Here is a 21,529-nt window from a genome sequence, read left to right as displayed (position 1 = left end):
TAGCTCGCTCAAGCTTTTTTTTTTTTTTTTTTTAGAGAGAGAGAGAGAATTTTTTAATATTTATTTTTTAGTTTTTGGTGGACACAACATCTTTGTTTGTATGTGGTGCTGAGGATCGAACCTGGGCCGCACGCATGCCAGGCGAGCGCGCTACCGCTTGAGCCACATCCCCAGCCCCAAGCTCAAGCTTTTAATGACTATAAGCTAAGGACAGAACAGTACATTTAAATTTCTGGGATGTATTAGTCACTACAAATGTTGAATGGATATGTATTTTCTTGTTGCCCAGACTTCTTTATACACTTTCTGGTGAAGTCAGTCATTAGTTACTATCGTCCCCCAGGAAGGGAGGGTTTATGCTTTGGGTAGACACTGCTCCTAAGCCTTCCCTTTATCCTTTCCATTTCTTCCACCCTAATCTTTTTACTGATCTGAACACAGGTAAATTACATAAGAACATCATGAAGAACAGGAAGTCAAACTTATACTCTGACTCCACTGAAGTAACCAGCACTGACTTCCTATAACTCCTTCTTAAGAGTTGACATTAAAGCTGGGAATAATCCCAGCAGCTGGGGAATAAAAAAGGGCTGGGGATGTGACTCAGTGGTTAACGCCCCTGGGTTAAATTCCTGGTACGCCACCCCACCACCACCCCTGCCAAAAAAAAAAAAAAAAAAGTTGACATTAACATTATGTTTAAAAAGGAATTTTTATATTTTCCACACTTAGTGATGAAAGTGCTCATGACCCACAGTAAAGGAAGGCTTATTCCCATACCTAACAAAAGCTTACTATCCCTTCCTTCCATTATATAATAAATTGAATTGTAAAGTTGTAAAGAACTTTACCAGAAACTTTCATTTCTTCTCTTTCATCAGGATTTATCTTTTCTACTGCATGAGATACAGTACACTCCAAGACATCTGGAAACTCCTAAAATGAACACAATATTTATAATGAATATAAAATTAGTGTTTCTGATTAATCATAAATTTTCCTATTGTTCATTAAACCCTTTAGAAGATAACCAGTAAGACAACAGGATTTTATTGGTGCGTTAAATTACACATAATAGTGGGATTCATTTGTTACATACACACCTAATATAACAAGAACTTAACATTTCTCTCCCCTATTTCCTCTCCCTAGTCTTCTTTCTCTACTCTGCTGGTTTCCCTTCTATTATCATGAGATTTCCCCAACTTTTCCCCTCCCTTTTCTCTTGAGTTACATGTGAGGGAAAATGTATAACCCTGCACTTTCTGAATTTGGCTTACTTCGCTTAATATGATGCTCTCAAGTTCCATCCATTTTCCTGTAAAAGACAAAATTTCATTCTTGTTTATGGCTGACTAAAACTACTTTTTGGGGGGTGGGGTATTGGGTATTGAACTCAGGGGCACTCCACCATTGAGTCACATCCCCAGCCCTATTTTGTATTTTATTTAGAGACAGGGTTTCACTGAGTTGCTTAACACATTGCTTTTGCTGAGGCTGGCTTTGAACTCGCAATCTTCCTGCCTCAGTTTCCCGAGCAGCATGGATTACAGGCATGTGCCACTGCACCCAGCTTACGTTTTTATATGTACATTTTCTTTATCCATTCATCCACTGACAGTTACCTTAGGTAATTGGTTCCATAATTTGGCTACTGTGAACTGGGCTGCTATAAACATGGTTATGCTATAACAGTACAGTATAGTGACTTTAATTCTTTAGGATAAACATTGAGAAATGGAATAGCCCTCTCAAGCATTTGTTATTACTGATATTTTTGATGGCTACTATTCTAACTGGAGTAAGATAAAATCTCAGTGTAGTTTTGATTTGCATTTCCCTAATTGCTAAGAATGTTGAACACTTTCTTCAACTGGTTGGCCATTTTTACTTTTCCTTTGAGAAGGGCCTGTTTATTTCATTTGCCTATTTATTGGTTGAATCTATGTGTGTCTATGTTAAGTTTTTTTGAGTTCTTTATATCTTCTGGATATTAATCCTTTGTCAAAAGAGAAACTAGCAAAAATTTTCTCACATTTTATACATTCTCTCTTCATATTCTTGGTGCCTTTCCTGTGCAGAAGAGCTTTTTTAATGTGATGTCATCAATTTATTAATTCTTGTTATTATTCCTTGAGCTTTAGGAGTCCCATCGAGGAAGTCACTGCTTATACTTTTATGTTGCAATGTTGATCCTACATTTTCTTACAGCAGTTGCAAAGTTTCTGGTCTAATTCATAGGCTTTTGATCCATTTTATATGGACTTTTGTGCAGGGTTGAGAGGGATCTAGTTTCATCAACGATTTTCCCAGCACCATTTGTTAAAAAGGCTGTTTTTTCTCCAACGTATGGTTTTTAGTGCCTTTCTCAAGGATCAGTACCTTTGTGGGTTTGTCTCTGTGTCTTCTATTCCTTTCCACTGGCTTAGGTGTCTGTGTGTCAGTACAATGCAGTTTTTGTTACCAACCTTTGTAGTATAATTTGAAGTCAAGTATTGTGATGCCTCCGACATTTTTTTTTTTTTTTTGGCTCAGAATGGCTTAAGACAATAGGATTGTTTACTTGAGGTCTACATGGGCTTCTCAAAGGTTGTAGAGCCTGGACATAAAGATAAAATGCTATGTGTACGTGTGTATGTTTTCTGGAGAAAAGTATCTCATTTTCATTCAGTATTTAGAAGAATGCATGACCAAAACTTCTTTTTAAAAAAATAATCAAGCAGGAGAGGAGTACATGAGGAGTTAACAACTACTAGATATAATACATAAATTTTACTTAAAAAGAAACCAATGAGCTGGGCATGGTGGAGCACGCCTGTAATCTCAGAGGCATGGGAGGCTCAGGCAGGAGGACTGCAAGTTCAAAGCCAGCTTCAGCAAAAAAGCAAGGTGCCTCTGAGCTACTTGGCAAGACCATGTCTCTAAATAAAATACAAAAAAAAAAAAAAAAAAAAAAAATTGGGTTGGGGATGTGGCTCAGTGATCAAGTGGCCCTGAGTTTAATCCCCAGTAGCTAAAAAAAAAGAAAAAAGAAACAAATGAAAAATAAACAATTCTTCTGAATATTATGTTAAAAACATTAAAAACTTTACATGTTTTTAACAAAATGTTAAAAACTTTCTACAATCACAAACTTTAAAAAAACTTTTCTTAAAAAATTTTAATGTCACTCAAGTTAAACCTGTGAGGAATGTAGGTGATTTTTGAAAGTATTTTTTAGAGTAGTTTTAGATTCACAGAAATACTGAGCAGAAGATACAAAGATTTCTCATTTACCTCCTGCATCCACACATGTATTGCCTTCCCCATTATCAACATCCCCATCAGATGGTACATTTATTACACTTGATAAGCTTACACTGACACATCAAACGGGTTCACTCTTAGTATTAAGCATTCCATGGATTTGGGCAAATGTACAACAACAATGTATCCACCATTATGAGATTACTGCCATAAAAACCCTTTGTACTAAAGAAAAAAAATCTTCTGTGCTCCACTTATTCATCCCTCCCTTCCTTGTGAGCCCAGCAACCACTGATCTTCATACTATCTCCCTGGTTTTGCTTTTTCTAGAACATTAAATAGGCGAGATTACACAGTATGTGGCCTTTTCACATTTGACTTTTTTTCACTTGGTTAATATGCATTTAAGATTCTTCCATGTCTTTTTGTGGCTTGACAGCAAAGAAACAATATTCTATTGTCTGGATATACCAAACTTTATGTACATCTACTGAAGGATGTTTGGTTGCTTCTAAATTTAGCAATTATGAATAAAGCTGCCATACATATATCTGTATGCAGAAATTTTCATAGACAAAAACTTTCAACTCCTTATGACAGACACCAAAGAGCAAAACTGCTGTATCACATGACAATAGTATGTTTAGTCTTGTAATCACAAACATTTTTTAAATAATTTTTTCCTTGACTGCAATTTTTTTTTAAAAAGCATGGCCCATTCTAATGCATTAAAACGAATAATTTGTAAGGATAATGATAAAAATGTTAGTACATATCAGTAAGAAACATTCATTTACCAAACAAGATTTAACAAAACAGTGAGGCCTTTCCCATGATTGAAAAACACATTACAAAACCTAGTACATACCAAGAGTCCACTTACAAGCCATGCATACATACGGTAAATGGTCATTTCAGAGAAGCAGAAATCAAAGACATTAATCAATACCTGCATAGTAGCTATAGGGTTATAAATCTGCACTATGCACAAGGGAACAAGTGTTTCTAGCACATGTCCTCTTTCACACTTTTAAAATGGTCTGGATTTAGGATGGTTACAGACAGGTACTTTTTTTTTTTTAATATTTATTTATTTTTTTAGTTTTTGGTGGACACAACATCTTTGTTTGTATGTGGTGCTGAGGATCGAACCCGGGCCGCACGCATGCCAGGCGAGCGCGCTACCGCTTGAGCCACATCCCCAGCCCCACAGACAGGTACTTTTTACATTAACATTTACAATAATAATCACATACTGACATTTAATGAAATATTGTTCCTTATTGTTTCACGATAGAAATTATTTCTAGGGACTATATCATTGAAGTGGATATCAGATATTCTAAGTAATCTACCAATCAAAGCTGCCTGATAATCATTCATCTACTAGACCAATATCAATAGGAACAAAGCACTGCTGGTGAGGAAACTAGTGGGAATTAAGCATGAGAATCCCATCATCTTGTCTAGGTTGAAGAGTTGCCTACAGAGTTCAGATTTTCTGCTTATGCTTAATTCAACTGAATCAGATTGCCATCTCAGCAACTCAGCCACAAAGGGTTTGATGGCTCATTGACTTTTTGACTTCTCTCCCCAAACTTAGGAAGTTAACTTCCTGCTTACTTCATTCACTTCCCTTTTGACCTGCAGGATTTCTGCAGTCACTTTCCACTTACCCTGACCAAATCTGGGCTGATTTGGGAACTCCACTCATTCAAGGTCTTTTGGATACAATCTCGAAGCTGCAAAAGGAATGCATTTTTAAACTGTTAATCAATCTCTATTCACTCCCCTTACATCTATAAACAAGAATGCATAGTTTGGTAAATTAAGCAGGGGAAAAAAAAAAGACATCAATAGGATTTATCATACAAACCCTTAATTCTATAGGTTTTTGTTTCCTTCAACAGATAAATTCAGACCTGTTTTTATTCTACTCTTAATTCTCAAACATTCTTAACCCAAAGCATTAGTCTAATTATTTTTACACTGTTTATGTACCAAGAAAACTTTAAACTTACACACATTTATAAAGAAACAAAAAATGATTTCAAGAATAAGGTTATAAATAGAGGAACTTGGATTTAAGCCAGAGACACTAAAATTCTTATTAACCATTATGCTACATTCCTTGAAGACAAGCAACAGAATAAGTGTGGCCAGAGGAACTCCTACATCAGAATCCTTGTGGTGTTTATTAAAGACTCAAACTCTCACTCAATCCTAGACCTGATGAACACTCGCCAAGTACAGCCAGGATTTCCATTTTAACAGGCATTCCAACTAATTACTATGTACCCTGAAGTCTGAGAATCAGAGGACAGCTGTACCTTAAAAAAGTCAACGTGCATAATAATGATAGTCCATGAGTCATTTCCTAACACCTCAGTACACATCTAACTTGTTTTCAATGTTTTTTTTTGGATAAACATTATTTATCCAATATGCTATCCACAAGAGCATGTTGTAAATTCATTAAGGAGTTTATTCCATTTATGTCTCTTATGTCAATGTGTTTCAAACTTACTTGACAGTAGCCCAAAGTAAGGTGTATATTCACTTAATGAGTGAAAGAAGACTTAGCTTCATATGAAGGAACAAAAAATTCACAAAACAATATTTATGGTCACTACATGCCAGTACTCTAGCGGCTTTTAGTCTTTTAATCAGAAAAAAATATGATGTTCTATGACTCACTAAACTAACACCAGCAGTTTGAAATCACCATCTTAAAAGATAACAAAGGTTACAGTACTTTACCTTCTTTAGGCAATCAACAAAAAAAGAAATGAGCAATGAGAGCAAGTCCCTGAACTGCAAAAGCACTTTCTGAACAGGGACAATAGAGAGTAAACTTCTAAACAATAATTGCTTATGATGAAAACTGACACAAGCACTTTACCACTTCTTAATATTAATAATCACAAGGGAAAACTGGTTATTAATTTAAGGGTACACAACCACTTATGTTAGGATTTACAACCCACAACAATAATTTATATGCTATCCATAATAACTTACTTAAATTTAAGTTACCAGGTCTATATCTTTATGCAAAAATTATTTCTAACAAAATTGAGATCAGTAGATAAAAATTAGTATAATCTTTCCAGATAAATCAGTAACTGATGAGGAAGCAGGACTGATAAAGTCAACAATTTTATCAGGACTGCTTTGGTTCAAATTGTGGGAGAAGTCTAAGAAATTTTTCTTTGGAAGAATGATTCATTTACATACAAGACTTTCCTGATTAATTCTTCAATTCAGAAAGATAAGTATATTTTCAGAGTATTTACCCCTTTTCTGAAACCATCTCTTTAATTAATCTTGGTTTCTGCAAAGTTCAGGATAAATTGTAGCAAAGTCTAAAGTTATATAAGAAATTCATTGACTATATCACAAACTGAATGATTTTTAATCTTGTAAGTTACATGCTATCTATAGTGACTGAATATTAACCTTATACCTTTTTGTTTACTGCTTTCTTCATCATCACATATACAGTATCACTAAAGATAAATATCATCACAATGTAGTCTATATTAGATCTGGAATGTCTTAAGAATTTTAAAAATACCACAATTAAATTGATCAAATACTCAACAACAAAAAAAAGACAACACAATCTTATAAAGATTTATTTAAAAACAATATTTGAACATAGTTTCAATATTCAGCACTGTCATAAATAAATAATTTGTAAATATTTGATTTCATAAAATACTAGTGAAACACAAAAATATGTGAAAAGATCAAAGAATCAAAAAAGCATTAGAACTAGAAAAGATCTTTTAAGAATTGAACACTCAACCAGCCCGGTGGTGCATGCCTGTAATCCCAGAGGCTAGGGAGACTAAGACAGGAGGATCAAAGCCAACCTCTGCAAAAGTGAGGCACTAAGCAACTCAGTGAGACCCTGTCTCTAAATAAAATACAACAAAAATAGGGATGGGGATGTGGCTCAGTGGTTGAATGCTCCTGAGTTCAATCCCTGGTATTCCCCCCACCCCCCAAAAAAAGAACTGAACACTACCAGATGTATAAATTTTCAATAATGATTTTTTTTTCACTTTCTTTAATCTCTTCAATGAGGTTGAGCTGTTTCAAGTGGTACATCCCAATTTGGAGCTCTCTATGTAAAATTCTTTACATAGAAATAAAACATGCCTATCCTATTCTAATTAAACTGTTATAGTTTCCCTACAATATGCTGCTATTTCTTCAAGTTTTCCTCAAATATCCTAGGGTCTTTAGTTTTGTCCTACTCTGACAAGGCACCCTAAACAAAAAACTACAGACCAGAATTAATCTTCTGAACAATGTTTTTCAGAAAACTGCATGCATCAGCGCATACTGTCCCAGTGTAATTCAGTGGTGGAGACCTTGCATAGCATGTGTGAGACCCTGAGTTCCATTCCCAGCATTGTGTTAAAAAAAAATTAAAAACAGGATAGAAAAAAATTGAGATGGCTCAGTATACAAAGGTTAACATCTTTTTGTGAGATCTCTGTTTCAGATATATTGATACACACATATAAACATAAAATTATGAATGCATGAGTAAAATACATTTCTTACTATTTGGAGTAAACAACTTTGAAAGCCACTACTCTACGATGTGTTACAATGAGAGAAGAGAGAAAATCTCACCCAATATTGTCAAAATACATGCAGAACTTTCAACTACATTGGTCATCAGTGCTGAAAGAAATTAAGGCTTTATGTACCAAATATAGAAATACTTATCTTTCAGAGAAAGAGTCAAAGTGGGTGGTTTAAACAAAGCTGGAACCCAAACACAGAATAGGGTAGGAATTCTGGTGCATATTAAAGTGACAACCAAGAGTTCTCACCTCCTGAAGGGTGCTGGTTCCCCACACACACCAACTGTTACTTCCCTTATGGTCTGTGGACAACAGCTCTCATATAAACATAGCTAAAAGTGACTCTGAACAGCTGATAACGTCATAACCTGACAGTTTAGGCTACCGGTTCTTTTAATCAAGATTCTCTTTCTGATGGAACCAGGTTATTTGGAGCATTTTCATATATAATCTCTTAATTCTCACAACAACCTCATGAGGAAGGTAGCACCCAACTTCAAAACTACTTTCTAAAAGTCACACAGCTCCTAAAGTAATTGTTTATTATTTTTACGTTTAACCAACACATCATAATCGCACATATCCATTGGGAATTTTTCAAGTACTAAAATTATTCCGTGCCTCCAATTACCTGTGCAGTGAATGGATGACTACTCACTGGCTCAGGAACAATCAGCAACAAAGGGGTAACAAGTGCATACTTCCAGATTAACATCTGCCACCTCCAACTAACTGGTGATCAGTTTTCGGGAAAATAAAATGCGGCCGATAAACTTCCAGTAAGAAAAAAAGACATATCTACGCCCAAACCAAATTTGAGGGTTTCGTCATTTGCTTCACAGCAATAATATCAACATGATCAAAGTTAAGCGCATTGTGAATACTATCATTTACCAAAGGTTAATCTTTGGAATATTCCTTTCGAAAGGAAAGGAGGGGAAGGGAGCAAGAGATGGAGAGAGGCACCCAGCCACGTTCTGGCGCTCCCCGACTCCCCTGCCAGGGAGAGGGATCCAGTGCGTCTCAGAGTTCTGCTATCCGCCGTGGCAGAGGCTGCACTCTGTGCAGTTGCACCTGCTGAGTTTTTAGGACGCTCGGTCCCAGGCGGCAGGTCCGGATGCGAGGTTGCACAGACCCTGGCCGCAGTCTGCCGCCCCGCCNTGGAAGACAATGACTAAGCAGAAATCGTGGCGGAGAAAAGTGCTTCGTAACCGTTACTCGTCCCACCGCGGAGAGGGGCGGGGCGCGAACGGCTGCGGGACTCTGACCCCCGGGTGACTGGCCCCAGGCCTGCGGCGGGCGTGGCTGCGGGGCGGCGGGCGCGCGGGCCAAGCGGCTGGCGGCACAGCGCGCGGCAGGGCTCCCTCTGGCGGCTTGAGGACTGTGCTCCCGACGTAGCCCGCGCCCTCTGCGGTCTACCGCTCGCCGACGCGCTCCTCCACCAATGGAAGCCGCGCTGTTGGGTTCCTCACACGCCCCTTTAAAAGGACAGACAGATGAAGGGTCCGCCCAGGCTTTGAAACAGCAGCTGGTTTTGGCTTTGGCGGGCAGGTTTTAATGCACAAGTGCCCTTTCTCTACTTTACCATCTTTAAGAACATTCCCCCCAAATGCCAATTTTTCTTCATTACTTAAACGTCTGTTAACTTACCCTGGTATGGTGTGAAGTCAAAGAATAAGACTTACTCTTTGCCCTTGCAAAGCTTAAGTTGCCGAGATGAGGCCTAAGCATATTGTTACCAATATGTCCCCAATGCTGAAGTATAACACCAGAGAAGCACGCTGAGGCAAGTTTGAGTGGAAAGTTGAAGCTTTATTAAAGGACAGCAGAAAAGACTTCTCCCTGGAGGAAGAAGGGGACCCAAGAGGTGGAATCCTTGGAAGGGGGAGGTCTTCCCTCTTTTATAGCTAAGGTCTACATTCAGCTTTCCCGCATTCCTGTCGCATTCCTGTCCTTTGTTCTGTTATCTTGAAGTGAGGGATGTAGGCAGGAAGGCCCAAAGGGTGGGGGACAGGTGGGCTGAAGGAGTAATCTGGGCAGGAAGGGCTTTTGGATTCGCATTTCCTGGTTTGCTGGAAGCTGCTTCATTAACATTTCCTTGGGATGGGCTCCATCATCTTCTTACTCAATATCAGACCTGATTTACCTACTTAACCTATCTTTAAATCTGGCTTCAATATGATACATTAAGTAGTATTATAAGAAAATCATAGGACAGTTAGTTTCTAGATGTGTTCACATTAAACGCAAATGGCTGAGTTGAGAGAAGGCTTTATCACTCATCCTGGTAGAGATGGTTGGGATGTGATTCTTTACTCCCGTTTTCATGTGATAAACTTGATATAACATCCGTTTCAAAATTTATTTAGCTTTCCTCAAGAAATCTTCAGTTGTTGGGGGAATCGGATATATTAAATGGCAAAATGAGATTGTCATGAGAACAAAATCTACTGAAAAGAGATGACCTCGACTTGGTAATTAGATAAGACTTAGGGCAGAGATGAAGAAGATGATATTCTAGAAGGTTAGCAATTTGAGCCTGATGTTGAGCAAATATTTGTTGGCCATATCAACAGAAGTAAGAGTTCATTGATGAGAAGGGTAATGCTAGAAGCAAGAACAAATATGGGCTTCTTTAGTGAATATAAGCATTTGATTCTTAGGCTGAATTTGCTGTGCTATCACATCTTGACTTTTTTAGTCTAGTACTTGGCTCATAGCAAACATTCAGTAAGTGAGAACTCCTAATACTAATACCTCTATGTTTTCCCCTTACAGGTCAGTTCTCACAAGGTTGGTAAATTCATAACATGATTTCACAGCAAGCATCATATGAACTTTCTTGTGGTTCACAGCAATTCATTTAAGTAACTTGTTGAAAATCTCAGCTAACAGTAGATATAGGTCCTTCAACTTTAAACTCTTTACCCTTCCATATTACAAGTAATTTAAATTCTTGAATGTGTTTGTGCATGATTTATATGCTTTGAATGCCTGAACAGCTTTAATTTACCCATATTATACTTAATGATAGCCTTGCCATAACACCACAATTTTGGGGTGAGGAAGATTAGTTTATTCTGAGGATAAAATCAGGGAATAGAAATCAGAGGAACATCATTATATAGTTATTTTGAATGAGTCCTTTTTCTCCTGTCTAGGAAACAGGAGTAATGTTTAAAACACTTCCATCTTTGGGAATCATATAAATTTTGTGTTTAGGTATGTAAGGAAAAGAAGTAATGAAGGAAATAAAGAGAGAAGAGGCGGCTCAACAGTACCACAGGTTTATTGGGGACAAATAATGGAGGGGCACCCAGTGGAGACTGAGACCCATCTTCTGCTTACAGCCTGGGGTAGTTATAGGGGCTTGAAAGGAGTAGGGAGATTTTTGAGGTTAGGCCATTGCTAGCAGATTGTCAGGGAAGGTCCTTGTGGTTATCACCTCTATTCTTTGAGGTGATCACTGTTCCATGTTGAACCAGGTGTTTTCAGTATTTCAGTCCCAGATAACAATTTCCTTTCTTTGCATAATGATGGAGTATTGTCAGGGCTCACATTAGGCTGAATCAGTGACCACGAGGTGACTCTTATTCTAAGATGGAGGATATGTTTCAAAACGGCATTGCCTGTGTCAAGTCCTTCCTAATAAGATGCTTTAAATTTTTTTTTTTTTTTTGCAAATGCTATGTAATCATTGACCACTTTTTTTTTTTTTAATTCTCCTTGACACATTATCTGCTACTACTCTTTATTCTCTTCTTTGAAAGAATTCTTGCTTTTCCTGGAATACACTCTACCAGCGTCCCAAAGTATTTGATCATAGAACACTTCTGAAATCCTGGTGTACTGTTAGAAGCCCAACAGGTTGTCAGGGAAGGGTCCTTGTTCTTTCATCTTTCTCTTAGTAGTATTTCTCCTATGGTGCCTCTAGAAATTTGTATCTCCTATGCTTTTAGTTGTGAATAAATGTCTTCCTTAAAGATTCATCTAATACTAGATGATGAAAGAAATTACCATCAAATGCATTTGAAATTTGCTAATACTTGCTAATTCTGTACAGTTATGTTTAATATCTGACTAGTGTTAAATCAACTTTGGGATTTCTTTAAATTGTCTGATGTTGGTTTGAGGCAGAGAAATTTAAAACCAAGTCTAATCTGTCAGTACACAATAGAATGTGGAGAATTGGGTTCCATTTGACTGTCCCCAAATATGGTTTCATCTCAACATGCACACAGACTGAAGACAGAAAACATATTTGCCATTAAATGAAGAATTACCATCCTTCTTTTAGAGAAAACCTGAGGCTGCTGGGAAATCATGAGCCCAGAGTCCTAATAAGGCTGAAATAGTGAACGATAGAAGGACCTCTGGTAAGCCACGAACTTTCCTCGGTGTTGAAGTCTCACTTGTGGAGTGAAGGAACTAGAATGGGTGGTACTATCTCCCTATGGCTGGCTCATCTGCCAAAAAGAAGGACGTTTCTGAATAATTGGCAACTGAGAAAATGAAGTTGTTGAAGGTTTTATTATCATAAGAGTTGAAATTCAAAAATAAAATATAGTATAATATTTAGAGATACTATTTGTTTCTATTAGACGATATTGAGTTGAGATAGTCATATTTGCCTATTAATACTATTTCTGATGTTGAATCATCAAATGCAATTTGTTTAGTAGGAATTGAAGACTGGTAGCTGCCTATGCACCTGTGGGTTATCTTGGTTTTGAGGCAGGGGGATTATAAATCTACTTTTTAAGCTGATCTTTCAGGGGGTTCCTATGCTCACTATACTTTGAGAACCATTTTTTTGTTTGTTTGTTTGTTTTCTTTTTTGGTATCGGTGATTAAACTCAGGGGCACTTAACCACTGAGCCACATTCCAAGCCCTATTTTGTATTTTATTTAGAGACAGGGTCTCACTGAGTTGCTTAGCACCTCACTTTTGCTGAGACTGGCTTTGAATTCTTGATCCCCCTGCCTCAGCCTCCCAAGCTGCAGGGATTACAGGCATGCACCACCACATCCATTTTGAGAATCATTGATTTTATATGTATATTTTCTTTGACATCTGACCTCAAAGACTTGATTTGTTAAGGGCCCCAATTTCTTCCTTAAAAAAAAAAAATACACACACACACACACACACACACACACACACACATAGCATACCTGTAATCCCAGCTCCTCAGGAGGCTGAGGAGGGAGAATCGAGTTCAAGGCAGGCAGCCTGGGCAATTTAGTGAGACCCCATTAAAAAAAAAAACAAAAACTAAGCCAGGCCTGGTGGCAAGTGCCAGTAGTCCCAGTTTCTTGGGAGCCTGAGGATGGAAGATTGTTTGAACCCACAAGTTTAAGACCAGCCTGGGTAATAATATGGTGAGACCCTGACTCAAACCAAAACAACCCCCAAAACATTTTTTATTATAAATATGTAATTTTATTGCAGCACTTGTGGAATATGCAGAAAAATAGAAAGAAGAAAAATCATCTCTACTACTCAGAGATAACTACTTTATCAAAATACATATTGTGGGATTGGGGTTGTCGTTCAGTGCTTGCCTGACAAATGTGAGGCACTGGGTTCGATCCTCAAAACCACATAAAATATAAAGTAAGGGCTGGGGATATAGCTCAGTTGGTAGAGTGCTTGCTTTGAATGCTGGGTTCAATCCCCAGCACTAAAAAAAAAGTATGTGTATACTTATAATAATATATATAATATTATTTAATATATATAATAAGATAAAAAAGTAAACAGATTAAATTCACCTTTAAAAAGTATATATTGTTACATGACTATTACTCATAGTGTCATAATAATTGCATATCTTCTTAACATCATAGCAGACATTTCCTCATATTATTAAAAACTTTTTAAGCATTAATAACGTTTTTTTGAGACAGGAACTCATTCAATTGCCCAGACTGACCCTGGACTTTTGATCCTCCTGCCTCAGTCTTCCAAGTGGTGTGTGCCACCACACCAGGCTTTGTATTATAAACATTTTTAAACCAGCATTTTTCTTATGGCTATTCATCATAGAAAAATTAAATATACACAGAAACAGAAAGAAAATAAAGTCCATAATCCACCTTCCAAAACAAGATGTATATCTTTGTCTAAACTTTCTTTCTTTCTTTCTTTCCTTCTTTCCTTCCTTCCTTCCTTCCTTCCTTGCTTCCTTCCTTCCTTCCTTCCTTTCTTTCTTTCTTAAAATAAGGCCTGGCATGTGCTAGCAAGCACTCTGTTACTGAGCTAGCCCTCTAATCCCTGTTGTTGTTTAATCTATATTCTATCTATAATTGTCTTTATTTCCTTTAGTTCTTTTATTTATTTATTTATATATAACAGCGGAATATATTACAACTCTTATTACACATATAGAGCACAATTTTTCATATCTCGGTTGTATATACAGTATATTCACACAGTTCGTGTCTTCATACATGTACTTTGGATAATAATGATTATCATATTCCACCATCATTAATTACTCCATGCCCCCTCCCTTCCTTCAGTTCTTATTAGATTAAAATTAGGGGGTTAAATCGGCAATGCCTAGAGAATGGGGCTTGGACTTCGCCCTCAACCACAGCAGTTCTGTCCTGGTGTATTTTGTTTGTTTGCACATCTTCATAATATTTAGTTTGGACAAAGGATTCGTCCGTCAAAACTTGTTTAAAAATCCTTGGCTTAAATAAATTATAACATTCTTTTCCTCTTATTAGCCCAGGAACCACAGTTCCTCATTTGTTAATAAGAAAGAAGTTTTGCTGGCCTCCTGAAAAGAATCATTACATACTAGGAAAATTTCTACCTCCTTAGTTTCCTTGAAATTTAATCATAGATCCAGCTGTTTCTCTGCAATGTCTTGACATGTAGAATTCAGTTTGTTTGTATTTCTATTTCTTCCTAAGTTTGTTCAGTTCATGCTGAGATTTGCTAGCTGATCATAAAACAGCTCTGTAATGATGTCATCTTGGAGATTAGATGGTTGTATTATGAGGTTGGAGTCGGGTCCAAACTTGCCTTTTGGGAGTTTAGTGGAAAAAGGAGCACTGGCAGGTTTCATTTGAACATTCACCATTTAAAAACTGTTTGTTAAGAACAAATTAGGATGCATCTAAAATTTAGTGCATTTGAGCATAAAGAAGAAAAAAAGTATTAAGTACCCATTATGTATAATGGGCTGTGCTAGGGACAGATCTGGGAGAAAAACAAAGACTACACTGTCCTCTCTAAGGGAGTTTGGATCAGAAGTCTAAGAAATAATTAAATTAGCCTAACATTTAGAGGTTCATAAATGTTTGTTTCCTACTGAAAATAAAGAGAACTTATGAGCCATTTTGACCTTGCTGGAAATAAATTTAGTCAGACTTGCTGTTTGTGACCTGAATCTGGATTCTTTGTGGTTTATATATTAATGGTGCATTAGATAGAAGGCCAACAATAAATTCTGTAATAACTGTTACCTAGTTATGTTAGGTAACTTTTTAAATGAAGCAAACTGGCCAAAGAAAGGACACACTTTTGTCTACATACTTTGCTGTTCTCTTAATCTAGAACACTTTTCTTCCTGTCAGTGTATTCCCCTTTTCTGTGGTTAACCAATTTTTTTTTTCTTCCATACTGGGGGTCAAACCCCAGGGCCTCCCACATGCTAGGCAAGTGCTCTACCAGTGAGCTACATCTAAAGTTACTTCCCTACCTTTTAAGTTTTGAGATAGGGTCTTGCTAAGTTGCCCAGACTGGCCTTGCCCTTGTGATTCCCCTGCCTCAGCCTCCCTAGTAGCTGGGTTTACAAGCATGTGTCATGGAGACCAGCTGGTTAACTGATTTTTAAAGTCCCTGTTTAGAGTGTGAATTTTTTGGAAAACACTTTTAAGTCTGGGTTATACATCCCTCTTTTGTGTTTTCCTAAAACATCTTGCCATTAAATGAAGAATTACCATCCTTCTTTTAGAGAGAACCTGAGTCTGCTGGGAAATCATGAGCCCAGTCCTAATAAGGCTGAAATAGTGAACAACAGAAGGACCTCGGGTAAGCCATGAACTTTCCTTGGTGTTGAAGTCTCATTTGTGGAGTGAAGGAACTAGAATGGGTGGTACTATCTCCCTATGGCTGGAGCATAGGAAGCACTTTTACTTTACTGTATCGATCTATTCATTATGGCTGGAGAGAGCTGTGATATGAGGTGGGAGGCAGAGATTTGGGGAGAGACACAGACCCAGGGATGAGGGCCTGGGAGAAGAAAAAGCCCTGCTTTCTGAAGCTGGAGGCTGAGTACTGGGAGCTCAATGTTCTCATACAAGGAGCTGATGTCACAGCTGGACAGTCTGGTTGTGTCAGGACAACCTGGAATATATCTTGTTCTGAATCTGGAACTAGTCACCCAGATGACTTCAATTTTATGAGCAATATTATGTATTTTTTTTTTAGTAAAAGCCTATTAAAAACAAAAACACAACTTGTCTCTTGATGCCAAAGATTGAAAAAGTTAAACTCTCAGTGTCATTTGAACAGTGGAATTTCCAGAGCACAAGGAAACAATGACTTCTTTTTGAAAGGATTTTGAGTCTACAGAGCTGTTGAAAAGGAAGCTTGCATGAGCCACCCAGTTTGGAATGCCCCAGGTGTGTGGAAGAAGTGGACTGACCACTTCCCACCTGTCGTGCGGCTGTCTCATCCTTAGATCGGGGATCAGACTTTTATGAGAGCTGCTAAAATTCACAGGTGCTTCAGTAGCACTTATTTATACATGCCCACATGGACTTTACAGATCAGATATGTTGTAGCAGGGCAGTCATGAAGTCCATGCTTAGTCTTGTTCTGCTTTCTGAATATACCAAATTCCTTCCTGGCCCATAGGTTCTTTGCCTCTTTCCTTCCCTTGGGCCCCTTCAAATCCTCTCCCTCTCCCATTGAGCCTTCCCAAGTAACTCTGCTGCTCACTAATCACCCAGTTTGGGGAAATGTCAAGACATTCGTAATTTGTACTGAAGTGGTCAAGGTATGGTCAAGGTCAGAGGTATAATGCCTCTGACATCAGCTTGTGAGGCCCTTCACCTGCTTCTGCCAATTTCCTGAGCTTGCCATACTTCATCTCACTTAATTTCTCTAAGCCATCAGTTTCCAAAATGTAAAAGAAGACTTGAGTAGAACCCCTGTGGTAAGGGGTGAGGCATTTACCAGAGAAATGGATGTAGCTGCTGGGCATAGTGCCTGACACACACCAGCCCTCCTAGGCCAGTTCTGCATAACAGAGTTTCAGAAGTCACCCTTTGCCCCTGGGTCTCATGGTGTTCCCCTTGTGATGCTGGCATTGGATGTGGCCTTGTTATACAATGAAGTTAGTAATCTAGTGTGTATGTCCTTCCATAATGGGGAGGATCCCTGCTGGGATACAGAATATAATGTGCTACAGCAGTTTAATCACGAACTTATTTATTATCCAAAGCAGGGAAAGTTTGGCCGAGACCCTAACTGGCATTTGGGCCCTTGGTCTTTATTTACCTTATTGCCTGCTTCTTCTTGGTCCTGTAGGTTTTTCTTAATGCAAGAAATGAAGCCAACCAAACATAATGATGAGGGCTGGCAGGGGTGGCTGGGGACCATCCTCCTCATTCCAGGTGTCATCCATTATCACATGTCCTAACAGCGCTCCTAGGTTCTTGGTACTGACTCCTCCTCCTTGGCCCCAGGAAGGCTGCAGGGATTTTTCATGAGATTAAAAAATTAACTATTCTGGCCAGGTGCAGTGGTGCACGCCTGTAATCACAGCAGCTTGGGAGGCTGAGGCAGGAGGATTTCGAGTTCAAAGCCAGCCTCAGCAAAAGTGAGGTGCTAAGCAACTCAATGAGACCTTGTCTCTAAATAAAATACAAAAGAGGGCTGGGGATGTGGCTCAGTGGCCGAGTGCCCCTGAATTCAATCCCTGGTACCCCCTTCCCAAAATGAACTATTCCAAAGGTTTCACTATAAGGAAACCAAAACTGATTAGGGCAGAGAAGTGGCATCTCAGTCAATACCTTGAATTTGGGCTGCCTGGTCTCTGAGCTTTACTGTCAGAGATGAAAGAAACAGCAATGTGAGCTGTGGGGATTCTTGGGCTTGTGTCTGCCACTGTGGTCAGAGATGGGCCAGTCTTTGCACAGGAATTTTTATTTTTACAATTGAGTTCTCAATTGTTCAAGCAAAAGTAACTGAACTATGAGGTGGTGGGTGGAGTGACATGAAAAAACCTGAATTCTGGGCTATGGGATCAGGATTTAGTCTTGATATAAGCCCAGTGACAATAGGGCATGGGAAAATTCTTTTGAAAACATAAGCCCCTTTGCTCTGGGCCAGGCATTCCCAGACTAAGAGTTGCTAACATTTGCTAGCCACTCACTGTGTACTAGGCAGGCCCTGTGCTGTGTTTGAAGCATTTTTTAACTTAGTCTCATAACAGCCCTTCAGGGTGGGTATTCTATTCCCACTCTACAGACTCAAAACTGAGATGCTGAGAGCTTGGTAACTGGCCCAAAGTCAAATAACTAGAAATCGGCAAAATTGGAACTTGAACCCAGGTCTGACTGATGTCAAGGTCTGTCCGTGTAGAATAGAGGAGAAAAGTCATCATGCTCCTCTTCTCCCCACTCAGTGAAATCATTGAAAACAGTTGTGTTCCATTTGCCATCATAGCATAGTTGACTGCCTTCCAACTCCAGTATCTGAGGAAGCAGCATGGATTTGCTTCGGAAGAATCTGAGAGGCAGGCTCCAGGTTGGGGACACAGCCCAGCAACATGGAATTGATTATGGCCTGATCTTCGTAGAAATAAGATACAAAAACAATACCTGTACTGTGGCAAATGGGGGTGGGGAAGCAAGCGTCCTCATCAATGGAAATGTACCTGCTCAGTCTCAATTTGCCTGTTTGTAGAAAACAACAACTGTAAAGGCCTTTGTTGAGACTTCTGCCCTGTGACCCAGAGGGAGAAAGTTTGTTTTGGGCAGGAATGTTTGGGTTGGGCTGTATCCAGGGCTGAGGTCAAGGTTGGGTACAACCCAGCCTATGTGCTTTTCAGATTGGTTGGCTTTTCTTTTACCTGCCCCCTCTCAGGGTTCTAGCCAGCATCTAACCTAACCCTTTAAAGGCTCCGGTAACATCCAGGCCTGCGAGATGGCAGAATGTGCTCAAAGTTGCAGTTTGGCATAGAGTGGGAGCTAGAACTGCAGTCCCCTGGTGCATTTCCTGTGCCTGCCAGGCCTTGTAACCCCTACTTGTTTCTGGCAAATTGACACATTGAGAGCTTTGGGTGAGGGAATCTGCATTCTCAGTGTCTTCTGCTGGCACTTTACTGTTTTTGTGTTGAAGTTTCCAGGAAGAGAAATTTTAGAAGATGTGGCTATTTTTTGCATTTTTGCCACCTTTTGTTCCCTGGGAACTGTGTGGTGCTTGTGGGTGAGCAAGTGAGAGTGCAGCCCATGGATGCTCTGTGCCTGACCTGATAAGGGTGCCTGAAGGGGTCGGCCAGACCAGCAGGTTACTCATTCAGCCAGTGTTAAGCGTTTTTTCCCAGAACTAGAGGCAACTGTGGTAAATACTACAGCTCTTGCGAACAAGAAGAGCCAACAGTCTGGTGGGGACACTGACACACAGTCAAGCAACTGTTCTACAGTGAGGCTTCTTCAGCTGGCCTCAGGGTGTTCTAGAAGCAGTGCTGATGGTATCTAACCCAGGGGTGCTCAGGGAGGATTCTACAGGGAATAGTTAGGCAGCTGGAAACCAAAAAATATGCTGTGGGACAGGTGTAGGTTGAGAAGCCCCAGATTAGAGAGCTCATCACACCTAGTTTAGTGCCTGGAGCAAGAGCTGGAAGAGGGGCACAGGATGGAGGGGAAAGCAGAGCCAGGTCATGTGTGTCTCAATGAAGACTCGGACATTTTCATGAGAGCAGCAGGGCCAGAGACCTTGGTCCTATCTCTTTCTTTCAATCTAAGCATGTGAGAGACAAACTGAATCCAAAGTGAATCCACAAAGTCACAAAGTCTTTCTAAGAGCTCTGGGACCATGACCTCTAGGCCAGAGATAATAGCTAACCTTGGACCTTCACAGTGAACACCAAACCAGCTTTTGACCTTCGGCATGATTCAGTTTCATGGGAAGCTCTGGGGCATCCTTCTGCTCTGTACTTTATTCCCTGCCATAGGTTTGGACAGGAAGTAACTAGCCATGCTGTAGAGAAGGGTTCAGACCTTGAAATCTAGTGCCATATCTTGTGTAGCTTTTAGTTTTTCTAAACAGGACTATCTTCTTCTAAGTTTTTATTATGAAAGTAATAAAAATTATTTAAAAGTTAAACAGCCCAGAAGTACATACAATAGAAAGAATTTCCTGCCTCCTCTCATAATCTCACTTTCCCTCCCACAAAACATTATCTTTTCAGATTCTAAAAGATATGTATATGTATACATTTCCTGTAGTACTGTCCTTCACCCAAGTAAAAATAGGCCCTCAGGATTCTCAAAATGTCCCCCAGTTTTTCCTGGAAGTCCCTAAGATGGTGCGTTAAGTGTCCACATGTCTATGTGTTGGATGTAGCTCCGCGTAGTGACTTCTCTGATTCTCTTCCCCCATCGTGTTCCCACTCCTGTGTTTCTGAGGTTCACAGAGCTTGGAGGAGTTCATGGAGGTCAAACACTAACACCATGCCCCAGGTGCTGTCTCCAGCTATCTTCTCCTCTCCAGGCTCTGGTAGGCAGAGTGAGATGTTGGGTTTCAGGCAGAAGTGGGGAGAGGGCCTCTCTTCATTGTGTGTGAGTAACCTTTGCCATCTGAGTCCCTCAGGCTGCTCTACTTAGATCCCGAGTCTCAGGGGGTCTCTACTGAATCTCCTTTCAGCTTCTGATAGATTGTCTCATCTGAAAAGCCCAATAGGATTATTTTGAAAGCTTTTGGATTGTAATAGAAACCAAACAAATTGGTGTTCCTCCTATTCCTATTGTGTGCTTTAAGCCTTCTCTGCTTACAGTAGGAGGTTTCAGAGTCACAGCTTTTGCAACATGATTATTGAAGCAAGGGGCAGTCAGAATTCATAAGCTAAAATGGCAGTTTGAGAAGAAGAAGGACTCAACTTACCCTTCTGCATACACTCTCTGGGAGGAGCCAACCAGGTACACCAGCGTTCTTCATGTGGCTGTGAAGACAAAGGGCAGCCCAGCTGGCTGAGTGTCTCTCTGTGTGTGTGAATACATTGATTTTCTGAAACTCATCTCAGCTACTTGCTGTCTGTAAGCTCATTCATATCTTTGATTGGGGTCTCTGATTGGGGTTTTCACATGGAGGGCACTTGGGAAGGGTGAGGGTATGGCAGGAGGCCCCTGACCTTTGGTTCTGGTCTTGATGGTAGCAGTATCAATGTTCTAGGAGACATCCTAGGCGCGTACACCACATGAGCAGTAACTAGGGGTTTTTTGTTGTCATTTTTGCTTATACTAGCTAGAAATTCTTTATCATAAGACTGAGAAATAGCCATGTCTTCTGGGTAAAGATGCAAACCAGGTATCACAGGTATGATGGGCTGGAAAGAAAACGTGTTGGAAAGAATATGGGAGCTAGTGGAGACAGATATGGGTAAGTATCAATTCTGCCCTTTATCAGTTATATGATCTTGAATCTCTCTAAGCCC

General features: G+C 39.4%; 1 protein-coding gene across 2 annotated transcripts in view; it reads right to left on the bottom strand.

Annotated features, from left to right (window-relative positions):
- Positions 1-21,529, bottom strand: part of Gclm (glutamate-cysteine ligase modifier subunit) — a 262,266-nt gene that overhangs the window by 12,736 nt on the left and 228,001 nt on the right. The window contains exons 1-3 of one of the 2 annotated variants that reach the window (XM_015500874.2): positions 8,482-8,961; positions 4,923-4,988; positions 852-936 (exon numbers count right to left, since the gene is read on the bottom strand). In XM_015500874.2, the coding sequence (XP_015356360.1) occupies positions 852-936; positions 4,923-4,988; positions 8,482-8,565 (235 nt within the window). In that variant the 5' untranslated portion in view covers positions 8,566-8,961. Of the gene's footprint in view, positions 1-851; positions 937-4,922; positions 4,989-8,481; positions 8,962-21,529 lie in introns of those variants that run through there. The other variant, XM_048814418.1, reaches the window with a different exon arrangement.

The sequence above is a fragment of the Marmota marmota genome, unplaced genomic scaffold (assembly GCF_001458135.2).
Source record: "Marmota marmota marmota unplaced genomic scaffold, marMar, whole genome shotgun sequence".
NCBI classification, from domain to species: domain Eukaryota; kingdom Metazoa; phylum Chordata; class Mammalia; order Rodentia; family Sciuridae; genus Marmota; species Marmota marmota.
Note: the sequence above shows the minus strand (reverse complement) of the source record. Positions and strands in the feature narration are given on the sequence as shown.